The sequence below is a fragment of the Herpailurus yagouaroundi genome, unplaced genomic scaffold (genome assembly GCF_014898765.1).
Source record: "Herpailurus yagouaroundi ecotype Mexico unplaced genomic scaffold, PumYag 67440, whole genome shotgun sequence".
NCBI classification, from domain to species: Eukaryota; Metazoa; Chordata; class Mammalia; order Carnivora; family Felidae; genus Herpailurus; species Herpailurus yagouaroundi.
In genome coordinates this window covers 1,153,019-1,174,005 of record NW_024420251.1, presented here as the reverse complement: position 1 = coordinate 1,174,005, position 20,987 = coordinate 1,153,019, and the positions used below count along the sequence as shown (strand labels likewise).

Here is a 20,987-nt window from a genome sequence, read left to right as displayed (position 1 = left end):
TATTTAGATAGTAACAACTCAGGTTTCTACAGAGTTAAGCTAATTTTCCTATTCCTGGATCTTCCAGTTTGGCCTGCTGGGTTATCTGATCTTGAACCTGTCTCTCGGGGAGAACATGGCAAGTAGCCTCATTAAACTATGGGTGTCTTTGGTCAGGAATTGGCTGGTTCTCCTCAGGGTCCTTTTTTCTGTTGGGTCAGAATAGTCAGAGCTATAGAGTTTCCTCCATACAAGGACAAAGGACAGTGAGGTCTCCTCTCACTTTAAATTTTTTTTTACTTTTTTGGTTGCATTCTTGCTTCCTTGTTGATGTTAGAGTATGAGACTTTTATTTAGTATCTTATCTGTGTATTTTTAGATCTAACTGTAAGTTTGGTATTTAAGCATATAGTTGGACACTCCTAAATCTCAGTCTAAACAGACTGCCTGATCGTGTGCTTCTATTTTATGTTATTCTTAATTTTTTAAATATTTCTTATTTATTTTTGAGAGAGAGAGACAGACAGACAGAGGGAGACAGAGTGTGAGCCGGGGAGGGGCAGAGAGAGAAAGGGAAGACAGAGAATCCGAAGCAGGCTGCAGGCTCTGAGCTGTCAGCACAGAGCCCGATGGGCCTCGAACTCACAAACCACGAGATCATGACCTGAGCCGAAGTCGGACGCTTAACCAACAGAGGCACTTCGGCACCCCTGATAGTTTTCAATAACTAGATTGTATTGAGAGGTAAATACGTTATAATATGCAGCTACAAATGTACAGTTACTGAGTACTGTCTCCTTTTCTCTAGGCACTTGGGTTTGAGTCATGTAGAGAGGTGTCTTTCCCCACGGCAACAACTATAACCTGCGTCCTTATGGGTACAAAGAGACCTCTAGCTGTTTGCAAGGGCGTACTGATCCACATTTGTAGAATACAGTTATATCTTCCAAATGCTAAAATAGTCTTCATGATCGTAATAATAACTTCCTTTGTTTTGTAGCTACCAAATGACAGGCACCATGCCAGGTGCTTAAGTCCGTGATCTTTAATCATCCCTACTTGACAGGAAAATGTGGCCAAGAGGTACCATCACTTGCCAAAGCCATTCAGCTAATAAATGCCAAAGCTCTACTTTGAACCAATTTTGTGCAACATAAGAGCTTGTGCTCTTTTCTCTACACTGTGATAACTGTGCTCTTACGTTTCCTTTACCTTTTTATTTTGAAATAATTATGAATGCTCAAGAACTTGGAAAACTAGTACAATACCTATAGCCCCTCCAATAACTATGCTGCTTGATCACAACCAGGAAATTTATGGCACAATACAGTCGACTGAGACCCTGACTACTTGAATTTCACCCGTGTTTCATGCACTCATGTTTTCATGTTTCTGCATACAATCCTATGACATTTGATCCCATGTATCATGTAACCACGCACTAGCAATCAAGAAAAGCAGCCATTTTGCCAGTGTGAAAGAACTTCCTCATGCTGCCCCTGTATAGCCACACCCTACTTCCCCTCGACCCCTGACAACCACTCCTCCGTTCTCCATCTCTACAATTTTGTCACTTCAAGAATGTCCTAAGTCGACTCCTATAGTGTGTGACCTTTGGACATTGGCCTCATCCACTCAAGCATGATGCTCCGAAGAGCCTTCCAGGTTGGTGTGTGTGTCCATAGTTCATCCTTTTTTGTAGCTGGGTTGTATTCCATGGCATGGATGTACCACATTCTTAGACTTTTTGAATTTTTAGAACACCTATAAGCTGTATTCATATTTTATAAAGAAATGCTTAGTTTTTCTATTATATAAAGGAGAAGGATTGGAAGTAAAACTTCAGCTTTCCTTGTATCCCCCAAAAGGATATCTTCTAAAGAACGAAAATTCAGTGAGCACCTTTAAAACATTTTCTTTATTATCAAAGTAATCACCGCAATAAAGGAAGTATTGGATTTAAAAAACCTGTGTAGGTCTCCCTTTGTCCATGTGGCTTTTACGTTACTGTAGCCCATGTAGTTTGTATGCTGCTGCTTCCCACGTAAGCTTATTTTTCCACGTACTGTAATTATTTTAGTAGCTGCATGCTTAGTCCATCACATTGACGAGTGGTAATTTTCTCCACCCCGATGTCCACCTCCGGCTCCATTGAGCATCTTCACGTATACAGTGTTCTTCCTGTCATGCGATAGCTGGAGCCAAGCTCTTAAGAATGCTTAAGAGTCAGAAGGCAGGAGCATTTGGCTCTTTTGATGCGTGTTCCCAGAGCTTGGCTCAAATGTCAGCCCTTCCCCGTATTTCCTAAGCAAGCCACAGAAGCTTTTGAAAGCTTTGATTGCCATGTCAGGAACCGGGAGTAGTACGCCAGCATCTGGAATGGTTGTGAGGACAAAATCAGAAAGATGGCGTGCACGATGCCCCTGTACACCTGGCACAGGCGGGTTTCTCCGTGCATGGCGGCTGCCGTCGTCTTGTGATGCTTGTGGTGTGACTTCACTAATGTGGTTCTGTCTTGCCAGCAGTTGTATGGACCCCTCGCACCCAGCGGTGGGGAAGGAATGATGGAGAGGCACGGCTATGCACTCAGGCCCTTCTACTTCGTGAAGTGCGCCCCTGCCTAAGCTAGGCGCTCCTTCCAGATGTCTGGTTTCTAGCGTGGGGAATATAGACCTATGAATTTCGGCAGACAGAGTAAAGCAAGTGACATAGCAGCAATCTGAATCAAGTGTTCTAGAACTTCAGAGGAAGGAGTGGTCAACTCTAATTAGGAAGCAATGCTTTGTTAGAGGTGATGTTTGCTGAGCCAGGGCTTGAGCCACAGGGAGAAGACATCTGGTAGTTGGGAAGGATAGAAGATCCGGGGCAAAGAGAACACCGTGCCGTGTTTGAGGACTGCTGAAGGTATTCACTTCGCCACAGTGCAGAACGGTGTGGGAGAAAGGCCTGCAGAGACCAGGTGGATGTGACACCATGGGGCCCTTGAAATTGTGTGCCTGGGAGTTTAGTCTTTATTCTATAGGCGATGCAGAATGGCACATGTTTGGGGATGCATTTCGATTGCATAACTGGCTATTGTAATGCTCGCTCTTTCATGTGTGATCTGTATCCTATTTTTGTTTATAAAAAGTGGTAAAAGGGCCAAGGTAAAATGCCCTAAAGCATATGGTGTTTTTTTAACAGACGTTTTTGATGTTTTAATGATACTGACAGAGATACTGACTTTTGCGTTTTTGTCCATTACAGGATTCTGCTCTAATACTTGATGTTCCTCTGGGTGTGATCTCCAGAATTGAAAAAATGGGAGGCGCGACAAGTAGAGGAGAAAATTCCTATGGTCTAGATATTACTTGTAAAGTAAGAGATTCAGTACTTTCTTGTGTGAAAAAAAGACACATTACTGTTGAATGATAAGTAAAGGTCAATGGGGGCTTAGAAAAAAATAATCAAAGACCCTTGTTCCTCTAAGGCCCTAGAAAGAATGGTTCTTCCTCGGGATCAAGCTTCCAAAACCGCCTGGGGAAATAGTTCCTATGAAAGAGTCCTGCTGTTGTCAGCATGTGTGAGGACTAACACCTGTCCTTCTGTCAGCTTGACTGAATAGGAAGAAAACTTCATAGATAGAATTTTCACTCTCTCTAGTCTTTGCCCGAGTCTGCTCCTGGTGTCCCTTTATGTGATGTGTTGCCAGCTGGACATCTTCACACCCTGAAAGGAAAGAGAAATGCAAGAGATTCTACCCACTGTGAACAGGCTGCGCCTCTAACAACCTCTCTAACAGTGGTCTACCATGTTGCTTTGGCGTGGTGGGTGGCAGGGATTTAATGGTAACAAAATTCACTCAGCAGTAATAGTAACGCTTCAGTGAGCCTCTGTGTTAGCACACATGTGCTAGGTGCTTTCCGTTCAGTCCTCAGGGCAATGCTCGGAGATGGACAATGGTGTCTCCACTTTATAGTTGGGAAGCCTGAGCATAAGAAGAGTTAAGTAACTGAGCTAAGATCACCCAACAAATGGCAAGGTTGGGATCCAAATACAACGAGATGGTCATTTTGCAAACAACAGGATAAACCTTCTGGAAAGAAAACTTCCTTTCCAGGGATTAAGGATCAGAAGACTACAATCTGAATCGAGTAATAAAATACGATAATAACAGAATAGAAGAGAATAATGGCCAATCCCAGAAAGAGCTAGAAGGGGTTTGGAGGTCATCTGTCCCAGTGGTTCTCACAGCTAGATCTGGAAGGTGTGGCCTTTGCTCAGGCACTTTGATTTCTTAAAACTAATCTCCTATGATTTTGTTTTGATTATGAATGTGGTACATTTGTTTTATTACCTCCAGTTTATAAAAGATGAAGACTAGTACACTCCATCACGAAGCAAAGGATTGTGTCACCATTAGACCTGAACTGAAATTCTCCGTCACTCCCCACCTTGGCTTTTTTTTTGTTTTTGTTTTTTGGGGGGTTTTTTTGGTGTTTTTCTTTAAATTTAATTTAATGTTTTTAAATTTACATCCAAATTAGCATATAGTGCAACAATGATTTCAGGAGTAGATTCCTTAATTCCCCTTACCCATTTAGCCCATCCCCCCTCCCACAACCCCTCCAGTAACCCTCTGTTCTCCATATTTAAGAGTCTCTTCTGTGTTGTCCCCCTCCCTGTTTTTATATTATTTTTGCTTCCCTTCCCTTATGTTCATCTGTTTTGTCTCTTAAAGTCCTCATATGAGTGATGTCATATGATATTTGTCTTTCTCTGACTAATTTTGCTTAGCATAATACCCTCCAGTTCCATCCAAGTAGTTGCAAGTGGTTTTTGGTTTTTGTTTTAATCCAAGCTACCTTAAATTCCTTATTTATGATCCCAGCTACTGTCTTCACTTTGGGGCCTAGAAATACAAGGATTTACTTTTAAGGAAGGTTTTTGCATTTTGCATAAAAGGATCCATGGGAGTATAGAGTTTCCTATTACAGTACTCAAGAGAAAATGGGGTTGCTCTATCGACAGTTTTGAAAGTGACTTTCATTCTGATAGAATTTTTTTAAAAGTCCTATTTGTTGCCTTATCAGTAGGAAGAATTTTGTATTTAAACATTAGTCCCCCCAAAATTAATAAGACAGAGCACATTTCCCCCTCTGACTGCTTATTATAAAAACAAAGAGCTTAGGAACAACTCCACCAGGCATCACTTGCAAATGTTACACACGTGTTTCTCAGTATTAGCATTCAGCCCAAAGATGATGGCCTAGAACACTTGTGGCTCAGCCTCTTAATTCCGTTCTCTCCCTGGGAATGGTGATATCTCAAGAGTCCAATCCCATGTTCATAGAACAGACCTGAAGGTGATAGAAAGGGACCCTGCTGGGTCCAAGGCGGATGCTTCTGTCTCTCGGAGGTCAGCTCCAGCTGGCATCAAGAAGCATCGTGCAGCTGTTACTCTACTGACACAGGTAGTTCTGAGCCCCCCAAATTTGGTCCTATCGGCTCTGCACGTGGGGATTTTGGCTTGCCAGTAGCGTCTTTCACCCTGGGGATGCAAGTCCCAGTGGGTGTCATCTAGCAGCAGAGGAGAAAGTAGCTCTGAATATGCGAATTTTTAGCCAGGTGCCACAGGAGCCCCTGTTGACACCTTGGAGCCTTAAGGAAAAAAAAAAAAAAGAGCAAGCCAAATCTTACCATCACAGAACCTCCTCTCTTCTTTCATGCTGCACCCCCGTTTACTCGCTTTAAAGACAGCCTGGTATTTCGAGGTCAGCGGTGATGGGTGTTGTTTCTATAGAAATGCGTTATAGAAATGATGTGTCCGTAAATCAGCCCCTCGGTGTTGGTGCAATGGGGGGATGTTCACTTGGACTCACTTACTACAGCGAGGCTTGGTGGATCATCACAGGACCCACTTGTCAAACAGGCCGAGGGTCTGACCGTCCAGTTCTTCTGCCACAAGGCTCTTTGTCAGGTGCCTCTTCCCTGACAAGTCAGGCTCTCAGGAGACCAGGTGGAACTTACCACTTAGGATCGGCTCATATTTCTCTTGCAGATTTGGTGAGCTGCTGCCTGTGAGTCATTTGCTTTTTCCGTTTCAATTTTCTTGTTGGCAAGATGAGGTAGTAATTCTTTCTGTCCTTTAATTACATCTGAATCAGATGGCAACAAGAAGTTGCTTGAATCACTTGTGCTTTGGCACAGTGCAAGTAGTTGTTTGAATCACTGATAGATCAAAATAAATGGTTATCCAGAAATGGTCTAATTTCTGGCCAAGTGGTGAAGAGCAGTGAGATTCTGGCGTTATCATCTGACCCCAGGCTGTTAGGAGGGAAGTTCTGTGCGGGTCTTTCAGCCTCGTGGATCCTTGGCGATCCAGGGCTGTGCTCATGGCTCGGTTGCAGACCCTTTCAAACCATGTCATCCCAGTGAGATGATTATTCCCTTTTATTTGACTACTTCTTCGCATCACGAGCCAGCAACTAATAACCCAGTTTTCTTGGAATATGTTGTGAATTGGTTTTTGGATTTTATTCAGTTATGTGCTTTTAAAAACAAAAGCACAGAATCCTGTAGCTGGCAAGGCCCGGCAGATGCCATCTGTGTACAGAGTGAGCAATCTTGGGTCACTCATCAGAGGTCTTAGGGTCCAGTTCTTTATACCGCCTCTGCTGCCAGTGGCATTCTGGGATGTCTTTTATATGGCAAGGAGCTTGCTAGTCCTTCATGCCAAAGACTTACGAAGCTTTAAATGTGCTCCTGAGATAATAAATGAAAAAGCACTTTGAAACAAATATAAAGATGGTGATGTCCAAGACGAAGTACCCCAGGGTCCAGCACAGGGCTCGTTTTTTTGTAGCTGAAAGCACAGTGCAGAATGTGCCGGTTTTAGTGTTCAGCCATCACTTGGTCACAGCACCATGATCAACTTAAGAGACAGCCTAAAACCCCTCACTTCAAAGAGAAGACAGAATGTTCTATAAAAACAACTTAATATATAAGGGAGCACTTTTGGTTTGGGTTTGGTTTAAAAGAAGGTTTTCTTATCAAAGAGCTACATATTAGAAGCTGTTTTTACAATCCAGGTTTGAGCATTGATTTTTAGTTCCTGGAAGCATAGGGGTCCTTCACTGTGGTTTATCTGGAACTCTGTGCAAGTCAACTCGATAGGAAGAATACGTCCCATTGCTTTGCATGAGCACTTACTGTGCCAAGCATTTCCTGAACTGTTAGACTTGAAAGTAGCAGGAAGCAGAGGGAGAGAGCTTCCGTGTTTTCCTGACATGTTTGACAATTTTGAGATTACATGTGGTAGCAGGTACACATTTGAAAAGTTCTATGAATAAAACACTCTTTTGTGATGAAAATACCGCAGCAGCCAGTTGGAGCGGATAGACACCGTAGAGGGTGTGCAAGGCAGGGTGTGATTTTTCTCGTTACAAAATGATTGTAGCTCTGTCTTCTTTTTAGCACTAGTTGCTTTGTTTTTACATTCGTGACTACGATGGGGAGTGTTTTGAGGTGTTCTTAAACTGGATATTTCAAAATACCACACAAAGCAAAGTGATTTTCTTAGTAATCTCGATTAATTGTCCTTTCAGGTAAGTGAATCTTCCACTCCTTTAGTTGAATAGATTTTTTGCTAAGGAATGTCACTTTATTTGAAGACTGAACTGTCGAATCTGTCTGCCCCCTAGGACATGAGGAACCTGAGGTTTGCGCTGAAACAGGAAGGCCACAGCAGAAGGGATATGTTTGACATTCTCACGAGATACGCCTTTCCCCTGGCACACAGTCTGGTAAATTCCAGGGTTCTCCCCAGCACTGGGGGGCTGTTGGAAGTCTACTCTTTCATCTTACGCTCTGTGCTGTACTTCCCGGCATGATACATATGCCAGGACGTTTATTAAAGATGATTGAATTGTTCCGGGGGTGGGGAGGGGGCAGGCCTCTCCTCCGCTAGTCCATGTGGGATGGCTCACCCCAGGTGACTGGAGCATCACCCTGGGCAGCCTGTGCTCTCCCCCCACCCAGGGCGCCCCCTGCCTTGGCTCACCCTCTTTAAAAGGCATGAGGTAGTGAGGCAGACCGTCGGCACCTTCCTTTCTCCATTGTGCCTGGCTTGCACCTCTTCTCCCCTCTCCTGCCCTGCTCTAGTCTAAGCAAACTTGGGGGCAAACACCTGCTACGGGGACGGAAGGAAGTAATTCTTATAAATATAAATATAAATATAAATATAAATATAAATATAAATAAGCGCCTTTGCTTTGAGTCTAGGATGAGTATGCCACTGTGTAGACAAGGGGATCAAGGAGATCATTTGATTTTTGTTTTCTTTTTAATAATTGTTTATTTTTGAGAGACACAGAGAGAGAAACAGCATGAGCAGGGAAGGGGCAGAGAGAGAGAGAGAGAGAGAGAGAGAGAGAGACAGAATCTGAAGCAGGCTCCATCCAAGCTCCGAGCCATCAGCACAGAGCCCAACGTGGGGCCCGAACCCACGAATCGTGAGATCATGACCTGAGCTGGAGTTGGACGCTCAACTGACTGAGCCACCCAGGTGCCCCTGAAGGAGATCATTTGTAATGTAGCCCTTCTCCCTGAGGCCGTCTTTTAGGGCTTTTTGGCAATAGAGGCCTGAGGTTTGTTTGTTTGTTTTTCTAGTGAGACAAGGTTCCTCTCTTCCCAGATTTCATTGACAGTTGTTTTGGCCGAAGGAAATTCATGGTTGATGGAAGGGACAATTATACAAAGACTGGAGGTCTAGAAAGATATGAAGAACTCATGAGTCATGTGTTGATTACAGATTCACATGTAATGCTTTAAACAAATGTAATGATACAGAGTTGAACACGTTTTCAGCCTTTTCTCAGTTTTTGATTAAATGTGGGTTTGAAAACCTATTTAAGAACTAAACAATTTCCTTAACTATTAGGGCTAATAGAGTTTTATGGGAACACATCTTTGGAATATGAACTGTGAATGTAAGTCTAATCCACGAAAATGCAGTTAGGGGGTGTGTTCTGTCTTAGGCTTTGCATATCTGGCCCAAAATAATCAGAAATTTGCTCCTATAAGTCCATCTCTCTGGCATCTTTTGTCTCTTTTAGGGTTTACTCCCCTAAAAAGTCAGTTCTTACACCAACTTTCTCCTAAACTACTGTCCCATCTCTCTCCTCCATCCAAAGTTCTGGAAAGAATAGTCTGTTCTCCTCTCCAGTTTATTCATTCCTCCAGCCCATTTCAGTATCTACCTTTAAAAAAATTTTTTTTTAATGTTTATTTATTTTTGACACAGAGAGACAGAGAGAGAGAGCGCGCGCGCGCGCGCGCATGAGTGGGGGAGGGGCAGAGAGAGAGAGGGAGACATAGAATCCGAAGCAGGCTCCAGGCTCTGAGCTGTCAGCACAGAGCCCGACGCGGGGCTCGAACTCACAGACCGTGAGATCATGACCTGAGCCGAAGTGGGACGCTCAGCCGACTGAGCCACCCAGGCGCCCCCAGTATCTACCTTTATTGAAGGTACCTTTTTGGAACTCAAGCTCTTACTGGCCAAATCTAGTGGCTCACTTCAGTCTTTATTCTGTTTGATCTTCCCTCAGAATTCACCAGTTTTGAGCACCCGTTCTAGCAAGTCCTGGTTTCTGTGTTATTCTGCCAACTTGACTGCCCTTCCCAGTCTCCACTGCCTCTGTCTTTTCCTTGGTGGACCATCGCGGTGCTGGTCTGCTCTCAGACACCTTCTCCTGTTACACACTTTGCCTTGATGGTTTTGTTTCGTCCCATAGTGTAGGCCGCCACTGCTGTATTGGTGATTTCAAAATCTAGCCCTGACGCTGGCCTCCAGTGAATCTAACAAGCCTAATTCTCAAACATCTTCCTGTGGAAGTCCATGAGAATCACAAGCTTGTTGTCTCTCCCGACCTTTTTGCAGCTCACCAGACCTGTTCTTCAGCCTACATGTCCCTCAATCGGGAGGATCCTCGCTTGCTCAGGTTCGAGAGTTTGTAGTCAGCTGTCTTATTCCCTTGCTGCCTTGCCACCCATAGCTACATCCATTCCAAATCTTAGAGGTTCTACTTACTAGTAACTCTCACATATTTCTTCCCATTTCTGCTTGTGCTTCCTCTTTTAAGCCATGCTTCCTAACTGGCTTCTGTTCTTTCACTTTCTCTCCTTCCAATTTACTCTTCATGGTGCTGCCAGTTGTTTTTAGTGGAACTACAATCATGTCAGTGCGTCCCACTCTCCACACACACGCACACACAAAATGCTCAGTGACTTCCCGTGGCTTATACCCTGCGCTCCACCGTGTGCTCCTCTGGTATACATGGAGCTTTCACAGCGTGGAGTCTTTGGTTTTTCTATCCCCTTTGCCAGCAGGCTTCCTGTCTCTTTAAAGCCCATCCTCCACCACCTCGCTCAGCCCTAAGTCCTTTTACATACTGTGTGCATCCCTCACTGCCCCCTGTAGGGTTGGTCTGGCCTCTCACTTGTTAGACTTTGCAGGTCCCTCCATTAAAGCACTTACCTCAGTCTGCCTTACGTAATAATTATGTAGTAATTGCCTACCTCCTGCTCTACTATGGGCTTATCAAGGCGGGGACCAGCCTTTATTTTTCTCACCTCAGCATAATGACTTCTGCATGGGAGTTGTATAATGATGGCTTTTTTATTGAATTCAGGGCTAGTAGAAAGTGAAGGAAAAATCCATTTTATGGAAATGAACGGGATGCATTTCTGGACGTTGTCGATGGAGCTCAGGCGCCTAGGATTGCAAGTTGCTGCCACTGGAGCAATCCCCAGAGGGGTTGATTCCTCAGGTCTGTGGTACTTCACCGTAGCTCTTGTACCTGTGCTAGAAATCACTACGTCTTCCTTGGGAAGTCAGTAAAGTGACAAACTTGAGAAAAAATGTGAGCCTGATTGCTTATACAGAGTTTTAGGAAATTACATTCTCTAAGTTTTAACCACTAAAAGTCAGCTTTAAAAAAAAAAAGTTAAACTAGTCATCAAATCAATACAAGACAAGATACAGCTAAAAACTGATCAGTTATTAGCATGGCTTTTGGAATATCCGTTCCTGCTCTGCAAGTTGACATGTACAGCCGCCTCATGACTTCATTTCAGGGCACTGTGTTGGGTGGCGTCAGGGAGCAGAGGGCGCAAATGAGGAGTGGTTGCTACCTCGTACTATTCACAGATGTGACACAAAAGATAGGACACACATGTGTGGCCCCGATACGGAACTGTTCCATATCCCAACTTTTTTGAATCTGGAAAAGTGGCCCTAGCAAGGAGACAGAAGCCAGTTGGTAGGGATCTAAAGAAAGAGTTGGTGGTGTTTAAAAAACAAAGGGGTATCAGCTGGGTTGAGGGAGGAAGTGTTTCACTTAGAACCTGAGAAAGGTGAATGAATATATTTGGGTGCAGGGGAGAGGAGCCTTGCCTCTTTTCAAGGCAAGAGAGAGAAGGGATCTTTCTGGAGCAGGATCCCTGGGGAAGGCTGAGGGGGACGGGGTGAAGCCCAGTTGGTGGGGCAGTTTGGGAAAGGAGAAGGGACAAATTCCTCTGAGACAGGAGGGAAAGAAAAGTTTGCACACTGCCCCAGTGGGGAATGTGAGAGTGTGCCAGAAAGGGATTTCCTGGAAGCCCTAATCTAAGCCTGATTGCATTAAACAATACAAAGGGCCCTGCTTGAAAAATATCACTTTGTTAACATTGTTGAAACTGGTAAATCAGCTGCAGATTATCTCAGTGAATTTTTTTTTATTGTAAGCATTTGAGGCCACAAGTAATCTTGCTGTTGTATCCATGAAATGGTGTATGGAGGCCAGGAGACCTAGGTTCGAAATCCAGCCATGGGGTGAACAGTGTACCAGGGGGCTTTTTGCTTTCCGACCACCCCTTTGGCTCTGTCTTGCCTCCTTCCTCAGTAGTATTTTCACCATGTAGTGTGTTCACGTTAGGACTTAAACTTTGTTTTTTTATTTGTTTCAAATTTTTATTTAAATTCTAGTTAGTTAACATATAGTGTAATATTGGTTTCAGGTGTAGAATTTAGTCATTCATCACTTACATACAACACCCAGTGCTGCTGATAACAAGTGCCCTCCTTAATGCCCATCCCCTGCCCCCCTCCCTCTATCAACTCTATCGTCAAGAGTCTCTTGTGGTTTGTTTCCCTCTCTCTTTTTTGCTCCTTCCCCTATGTTCGTCTGTTTTGTTTCTTAAATTCCACACATGAGTGAAATCATATGGTGTTTGTCTTTCTCTGACTTATTTCACTTAGCAGAATACACTCTAGCTCCATCCACATCATTGCAAATGGCAAGATTTTATTCTTTTTGGTGGCTGAGTAGTATTCCATTGTGTGTGTGTGTCTGTGTCTGTACACATACATACATACACCACATCTTCTTTATCCATTCATCAGTCGATGGACATTTGGGCTCTTTCCATACTTTGGCTATTGTTGATAGCGCTGTTATAGACATCGGGTGCATGTGTCCCTTCGAATCTGTATTTTTATATCCTTTCTATCCTTCCTAGCAGTGCAGTTTCTGGGTTGTAGGGTAGTTCTGTTTTTAAGTTTTTAAGGGAACCGCCATACTGTTTTCCAGGGTGGCTACACCAGTTTGCATTCCCACCAACAGTGTAACTGGGTTCCCCTTTCTCCACATCCTCACCAATACCTGTTGTTGCGACCTAAACTATGAAGTGAACTTGAGCACTTTAGCCACCCACAGTCGACCCCAACCCATTAATTCGATTGTTTCTATATTATGTCAATCCATTAAGACTTGAACATTGTTCTTGTAGCATTTTCCACTTCAGCCAAAGTGTTTATTTTCTTGCTTTATTTTTGTTTTGCCTGACAAACGCTAGAAATTGTATTTTTACAAGCTGCATTGTAAATGCTACTTCTAGGTAAATGATATATTTTTATAAGAAACGTGACCACACTTCTGACTTAACTTTTTGAAGGCAGGAACAAAAATTATACATATGAACAGAGCCTGATAGCACTACAGAATAGAGTACGTAATCATTGGGGTGATTTACTCCATGCCGAAATTCTTCTTTCATTGATTTCCTTTATTGTTTGCTCATTTGTTACTCCGTTGGGATAACCAGACAGGATATAAATTTTAGATGAGTGTTTAACTGTTAATCCCAATGTACCATTGAGTCATGAACTCAATTTATTAGTTTCCAACTAGCATTTTTAAATTGAGTAGAAGAGAAAATGTTAACAGCACAGTACCTAATACAGGTACGTATGGTTTGGTCAAATGTTTGTTTCAGAGGTGTGTGTGTGTGTACAGGGTCGGGGGAGTGTAACGTGTATGGTTTTCTGTTTATCATCATCTAGAAAGCTTGAAAAAACAGTCTTTGAGGTAATGGCAGAATATGTAGAATAAAATGCTCTTTAACTTAATTTAGGCATTAATAAAGTCACTTCCATCTGTTTTTACCACTGTAGGCTGTACTGTCTTGAATTTTGTTGCAGTGAACGGCTTGAGTTTTGACAAAAATCCTGGGGTGTAGACTCACATAGGAAAGTGGAGAGCTGGAAGGAGTAGAGCCTGGGACCCGGTCGCCAGGTTCATGGCAGCCGCTGATGAGGGAGAGGCAGACAGAGGACTTGTTTACAGAGCCCTTGTGGTGTGGGGTCACGAGTACATGCCATGCCCGTCCAGCGGCCCGTGTCTGAATCTGGCTCAGTCACATACCTGCTTGGCAACTTTGGTTGGAAGCCACGTAATATTTATGTGCTTCAGTGTTCTCATCTGTAATGAGGATAATAGCAGTCTCTACCCCATAGGGTTTTTATGAGGATTAAATGTAAACTGTTTACAACAGTGCCTGGCACGCAATAAGTGCCCTTTTGGTGTCAGCTGTGCAGTCGTGCGCCATTTTCCCAGCAGGTGCAAAGAAGGATGATTACCCCAACACACTTTTGTTCCCCAGAACATTAATAAAGTAATTGTGATAATATGTGAGACACTGTAAGTCCCTTAAAACAAAGATGCCATATAGATAAGGTTACTGTTCTTAACAAACCACCGGTTATACTTTGATAAAGGATTAATTGAAAGTGTTAAATTTCGGTGTGTCAAATCCAAAAAGCATCTTGAAATGTGAATGAGGGGCGGCAGTGATACTCTTCAGAAATGGTTTTCCGGTGTTGCTTTCTTTCCATCTTTTGACCCCACGTAGGCCTCCTGCTTTCCGGGTGGCACAGCTCACCCGGGTGTGTGTCCCTGTGCTTTGTACTTTTCTGTGCCGTTCTAGATGAAGCTCTCAAACACTGCACGGTTTCTTGCCTCTTGTTGCTCTGTGAGCTCATCAGCACCCAGGTAGTTTCAAAGGTTGGCAGTGTCTCGTTTGTTTTCGTACACTTGACCTTCCTGTGGGCAGTAGGAATAGGCACAGGAGAGGAGACTCTGGCTGTGCTTTTGAGAGAAACAGCTGGGTCTCAAAGCCTTTTCCATGGATACTAGCAGCCTTCCGGGGACCGATGGCGTGGCACCTGCTACGGTGAGCAGCATAGGAGGACAGAGTGTTAAAAATGGCTGCACCTTTAGGACAGGGCCTGTCTGCATTTGCAGGTGTCTGGGACTCCTGCCTTTGCTTCTGAGTCTTTGGCACTCTCTTCCTTTTGGCCAGCTTTGGTGAGCCACATCGAATCTGGTGTCTGGCTGAAGCACTGTGCCGGTTCTACCTTGTGTCCTCTCTGGCTCAAGTCCAGTTGTACTTATAAAAATGACGATGTACACATTGTGGGGGTGCACATCTGTTCTGATGACTTGAATGAGAGGTGTAAATGGTCCTGTGGATAGGCTATTAAAAACAAGGGTGCTTTTCCCTGGGCCTTTGTTTTCCAGTCCAGAATTGGGGAAATTTTTATAAATTGCTTTGAGATTTTAAAAATTTCAGACTGAAATTTAGTGGACTCTTACTTCCCAGGCTGACCACAGGATAAAAGCACACAGCTCATTTTCAGAAGGCAATTGAAATGAGAAGCAGTACTGTGTGTAGACACACACACACGCACGCACGCACACCCCTACACACCTACCTCTACCTGTCTTTCAGCCTAGATGAGGCTTTAGGACTGAAGAATGTCTTAGTTCTCAAGTTTCTTTGTGCCCAGGACTCTTTTTTTCTTTCTTGAATAAGCAGTAAATGTGTGCCAATTGAGGGTCTCCTCGTGCCTCCTGCCGCCTCCAAGACTTGGCCTTGGTCTCTGTCAGTCTCTCTCTTCTCCCTGCTCTCCATCTCCTGGAACCGTGCTCCCAGCTGGGCTGTCCCCGCAGTGCCACCCCCATTCAGAAGTCTAGTGTTCACTGCCTGCCTGCACGTCCTTGGCAGCCGCTCACTTCACAGCTCACCTGACTTCTCGCCCTCCTACTGCAGGGAACCTGTGCTTTTGAACGTGACTCAAGACCCTGTAAGTTCTGAAGCCACTGCTCCTTTCAGGGGTTTGTTTGTTTGTTTGTTTGTTTGTTTTTTAACTACTGAGTAGCTATAAGAAAATGTTTGTAAAACATATGTAAAGTATAAAGAAGTATGCGATTTGGAACATCCATCTGTCTCCCAGGATATCATGTCTTTGACTTCATTCACCACGGCTCTCTGCAGCCCGGCCTGGTCTGCTGGCTTCTGGTTTGCTGGCTCGAGGTGCCTAGTTTCCCAGGCTGTTCTGTGATTTTTGCCGGTGAGCTCCTATTCCTTGGACCTTTATGGGAATCCTCTGAGGCCAGGATTGAAGGCAGTTTGGCATTTCCTTCCGCCAGGCATCTTAGGGCACCACAAATGGGGGATGGTTACAGATTAGATTCTCTGCCTGATGTCTTCTGGGCCATCCGACTTTTATGAGTTTGGGCTACGAATTGGTTAAATTTGCTGCCGTGTGGCTACAAATTCCTGGTGGGGGACAGCAGTAGAGATTTTTTTCTCCCTTAATTAACACCAATAATCTAGACAGGTAAGTTCCTTGGAGTCTCAGGGGGCCAGTTCCTATTTGTGCTTAACCCTGAGGTTGTAGCACTTGGGAGGCCAGCCTATACAGGAGCTCATTTCCAGTTTGATGCCCATCCTAGCATCTGGGTGGGCCTGGGGCTTTATGTCCTTATGTCCTATCTCTTGGACCCCAAGAGGCCATGGAAACCAATTCTGTGAGTACCCTGAGGTAAAAGCCCGTGCTTTCCTCTTGGTCTCTGAGTTCCTGTTTGTGGCTAGTTTTTAGCCTCTGCGTATTTATTCCTCCCCAGCTAGCTCATCGGAGCATTTTTAGAAAGGTTTCTGTTTTATCCAGCATCGTTAGATGTTCTCAGCAGAAGGCTCACTTAGGGCATCTGTACCATCACACTTCCAGATACCTCTCCGTGTGGCTTCTGAGATCTGAAGGGCCTGGTCCTCTGCCTCTTCAGCTTCTTTTCAGCTTCCTTGGCTTCCTTGCGCTAAGTGTGGGTTTTCTAGAAAAATCCATCCTTCCCCTCCTCCTTGCTCTATGCCATCCCCTCATCAGTCTCTCTTCCCCTCATGTCTTCCAGCACTGCCTGTCTGGGCATGACTTGCACATCCAAAGCTTCATGTTTCCCTTTCGTGGCTCCATAACTTCAACTGACACCTAAACATTTGTCTAAAATTAATCTCTCCTCTTTCCCTTAAACCTACTCATTTGTGCTCCCAGTTTCTTGTGCTGTCTTCCCCTCCTCCAAAATCCAGGCCACTCGAAGATTTCCCTTTTCCTGAACATTTACTGAAGCCAGCCTGACTTGGTTCAGGTTTTCATCTCCTCTTTTCTCAATTGCTGAGATGGTACTTAAACTAGTTGCCGTGCTTCCTTTTTGTCTCCGATCTGGTCCAGCCCTGCACGTGCTGTCTGTCGCTTCCCTCTCCCCTGGACACGACTCACATTCCCCTGCCCCTAAAACTTCGCCAGTCCCTCCCTCTCAGTCAGTGTCAGTGCAAACTTCTATCTCCCTCATTTTGTGTGTGGCCTCACCTCTCAACTGTCCCCACTTTTTTCTACCCCCTCCTATGCTCTGGTGTTTGCTGATGGCCTCATATTCTCGGAGTTTGGGTCCCATTTGGGCCTTTTTGTCACATCATTGTTATTACCATGTCCAAAGTCATCTTACCCTTCCAGGCCCCTCTCTCCAGAAGTAACCTAGGCATTCTCTGGAGCCCCAGGTGTTTTATCTGTACCTCTCATGGCACTTAACTGCTCTCCTCGTCACATGATTGATAGTTGTGCCTCCTTGTCACTCTCCTTTGGAGGATTCCTAACCCCTTACAGACAGTACCTGGGTCTTACTCGTCTTTTTGTATACTTAATACCTTGTTCATAGTAGGCCCTTGGTAAATGTTTGTTGAATTAATATACTAAGGTCAGTAGAGTGAATAAATTAAGAACCAGCAGCAACCAAGTCATCAATAAGAATATTCTGTTGAGAAAGGGCATTTATTCAACAAGTACTACTTTAAAATTTTGAAAATAGGCCATATATGACCGTAGTTGAAAATTCAGGAAGTATAAAAGGTATTGTTGTGGACCAAATATGTGTGTCCTTCCCAAATCATACTTTGAAGCCCTAACCCCCCAGTGTGATGGATGATATTTGGAGGTTGGGCTTTTGAGAGGTGTAGATTTAGATGAGGTCCTGGAGGTGGAGCCCCATGATGGGATTAGTGACCTTGGAGGAAAAGCGATGGACCAGAGCTGGTTGGCTGCCCTCTGTAGACCAGGAAGTGGGTCTCACCAGAACCCGACCATGCTGGCTCCTTGACTTTACGCTTCACAGCCTCCAGAACTGTGAGAAATAAATGTTCACTGTTTTAGGCCCCCAGTCTGTGGTAACTTGTTATGCTAGCCAGAGCTAACTAAGACAGGCATGTAGTAAAAATCTGTCCCTCCCAGCACTGTTCGCCAATCTCTTTCCCCTCCTCACAGACACCCAGGGTTGTCACTCTGTTAATGTCCACCCAGTGATGGTTTAGGCCTGTTCATGCAACTTGTTAGTTGTATTCTTTCCCCCTTTGACCCTAGCAATAGTATGCTATATGTGCCCTTCCATACCTTGATTTTAAATTTACCAGTACATATCACCTAATAATGGACTTCTTCATCCTATTTATGGCCATATAGTACTCTGTTGACCGTACCATACTTTATTCAGTCCTCTATTGACGGGCGTTGAGATCATTGCCAATCATTTGCTGTTACACAAACTGTGGTCGGTAACCTTGCACATACATCATTTTGTATGTGTTCATGTATGTTTTAGGATACATTCTTAGAGTAGAATTACTGCTATTACCAAATTCCCTTCGAGGAAGATGTACTGGCATTCCCTCCCGTGTGCACTGTGTCTGCCTGTTTCCAGACATCCCCTCCAACTCTGTTAGTTTCCTAAAGCTCCTGCAACACACGGCCGCAAACTTGTGGCCTATGAAAACACAAGTCTTACAGTCCTAGAGGTCACAGGTCGAAAATGAGTCTCCCTGGGTTAAAATTGTGGTGTGTGGGGCTTGTGTTCCTCCTGGAGGCTCTCGGGGAGAGTCCATTCCTTGCATTTTCTGGCTTCTAGAGGTGCCTGCATCCCTTGGCTCATGGCCCCTTGCTCCCTTTACAGAGCTAATAGCAGTGGTCAAGTCCTTTGAATTATTCGGACTTTATTCCATCATCACTCTCCTTCTCTGCTTCCAACTCTTCTAACTCCTTCCACATCGCAGGACCCTTATGATGACATTGGCACTCCGGGGAAATCCAGGGTACCCTTCCTATCTTAAAAGGCGATTAGAAATCTGAATTCCATCAGCAACCTAATTCCTCTTTGCCATGTATGGTAACATGACACGGGTCACAGGGATTAGGACATGGACATCTTCGTGGGGTCATTCTGCCAACTGTACCAATCCCAGTATGCTTTCTGTCTTTTTCAGTCTCTGCTAATCTAATAGGTGAAAATGTGGATTCATAGTTTTATTTTGTATTTATCCTATCCTATTTGACTAAAATTGAATATCTTTTGGTTTGAGCTATTTGCCTTTCTATTTGTTCTCTGTGACTTCTGCCTATATTTCTTTTGGAATTTTGGTCTTTTTCTTGTTGAAGGAGTTCTTTATGTACTAGCTCTGCTCGTAATACAAGTTGCAGTTATCTTCGCCATATGTATGTCTTTTGACTTAGGGTGGCTTTTGCTATGGGGATTTTTTTTTAATCTTTATTTGTGAGTGTTCATCATTTTTTTTTCTTTTTGGGGATGGGGATCCCTAAGACAGCCCTAAGTTTGATGATTCATCAGGAGAGTTCACAAGACTTTATTAACACATAGTCGTACTCACAAGTGTGATTTATTCCAGCAAAAGGGTACAGAGGAAAAGCAGCAAAAGGGAAAGGTGTATGGGGTAGAAGTCATGGTAGAAACTCGGCACGAGCTTCCAGAGTTTTCTCCCCATGGAGTCACACAGGAAGCACTTAACTCCTACAGCACCAAGTTGAGACCACGCATGGGAAATGCTATCAACTGCGGAAGCTCGGCACCTAGAGTTTTGATCAGAGGCCGGTCATGTAGCCCCTCTGCCTAACATGTACCAAAACCCCAGCCTCTCAGAAGGAAAGCAGGCGCTCAGTATAAATCACGTGTATACAGTTTGGGCACCGCCAACCACTCTTAGCGGTTAGGGAGCAATGGGAACCCTCCCAAGAGCCAGGTTCCCAGAGTCCGGCTGAGGGCCAGTCTTGCGAGTGGACCTGGGTAATGAGAGCAGCCAGGTCGCTAGGATAATTCTTGTCTGCATGGTTTTCTTTTATAATTCTGGGTTTTGTATCCCTGTTAGGGAGGTTTTCTCTACTCAGAGTTCTAGAAGAATTCTCCCTAGAATATTATTTTAATACTTTCGTTTCTTTTTAAAACTTAAATATTCCATCAATTTGGAATTTTTTCGGGGTGACCGTGTCTGCGTAAGATCTGGATCCCAATCTTTCTTCCACTGTTGTCACCACACCATTGGTTATCTGATCTGCTCCTTTGAAACACCACCTTTACCACACACTTCGTTCCGCTTGGTGTTTGATTTCTGAATGTTTCCTTTCTTGCATCAATCACTCTTCATGTACCAGTAACATTCTTTTTAACTCTTGAGGCTTCATAAGATGAAAGGTCTGGTAGAGCAGGCTTCTCCTTGTTTCTCCTCTTTTTTTCATCCCTTTCCTCCCTGGTTGTGCTGTCCAGGCATTTCCGGAACGCCTGTGTTGTGGCTAGGTGCGGGGAGCTGGGGCTCATGCCGAACCCCTGGCCCCTGGGAGAGCAAACAGACACATACGATATAGATGCATGTGCACAGGACATCAGGGGAGCGGCAAGTAAGGGGCTTGTTGTTGAGGAAGGCTTCCTAGAGGAGGTGAATCCTGGAAGACGAGTAGGAGTATTAGCCAGGCAGAAACAGCCAAGGGCAGGAACAGTCTGTGCAAATGTGAAGAGACTGGATACAGACTGGACCCACACGTGGGCTGGTGTCTATGTGGGAATAGTGGTGACAGATGGTGTTGGGAGGGGAAGGCTGGGCCCCAAGGCTCGCAGAGCCTAACCTGCCCCACCAAGAGGTTCCACTTTCTATCTGAAGGGGAGGGGAGCCATTCAAGGGGTTGAAGCAGTAAAGTGACATTAAATTTCGATTTCAGAAGATTGCTTGGGCTGCAGCATACAGACTGCATGGAGAGGGGCAGGAGTTTAATTCTGGGGATGTTCATTAGTCACCTGGGTACATGATTGTGAGCCCTTCAAATGGGGCAAAGGAGAGGGGCAGGAGAGTGAGGATTTGAGGACGATCTAGAAGAACAGTAGAATTTGTTGATTGTGTGACTATAATTATGATGGGGGATGACATGATAGGGAAGAATCCAGCCTGGATAAACAGGTTGACATTGGTTGAGATGGGCAGTATTGGAGTGGGGAGGGAAGAGGCGGTGAGCCCCATTTCAGATATGTGGAATTGCAGGTGTCTGT

General features: G+C 44.5%; 1 protein-coding gene across 3 annotated transcripts in view; it reads left to right on the top strand.

The window, feature by feature from the left end:
* MTM1 (myotubularin 1) overlaps positions 1 to 20,987 on the top strand; it is a 97,448-nt gene that overhangs the window by 38,321 nt on the left and 38,140 nt on the right. For all 3 annotated transcript variants that reach the window (XM_040467368.1, XM_040467366.1, XM_040467367.1), the window contains 2 exons: positions 3,226 to 3,336; positions 7,662 to 7,763. In XM_040467368.1, coding sequence (XP_040323302.1) covers positions 3,226 to 3,336; positions 7,662 to 7,763 — 213 coding nt within the window. The remainder of the gene's footprint in view (positions 1 to 3,225; positions 3,337 to 7,661; positions 7,764 to 20,987) is intronic.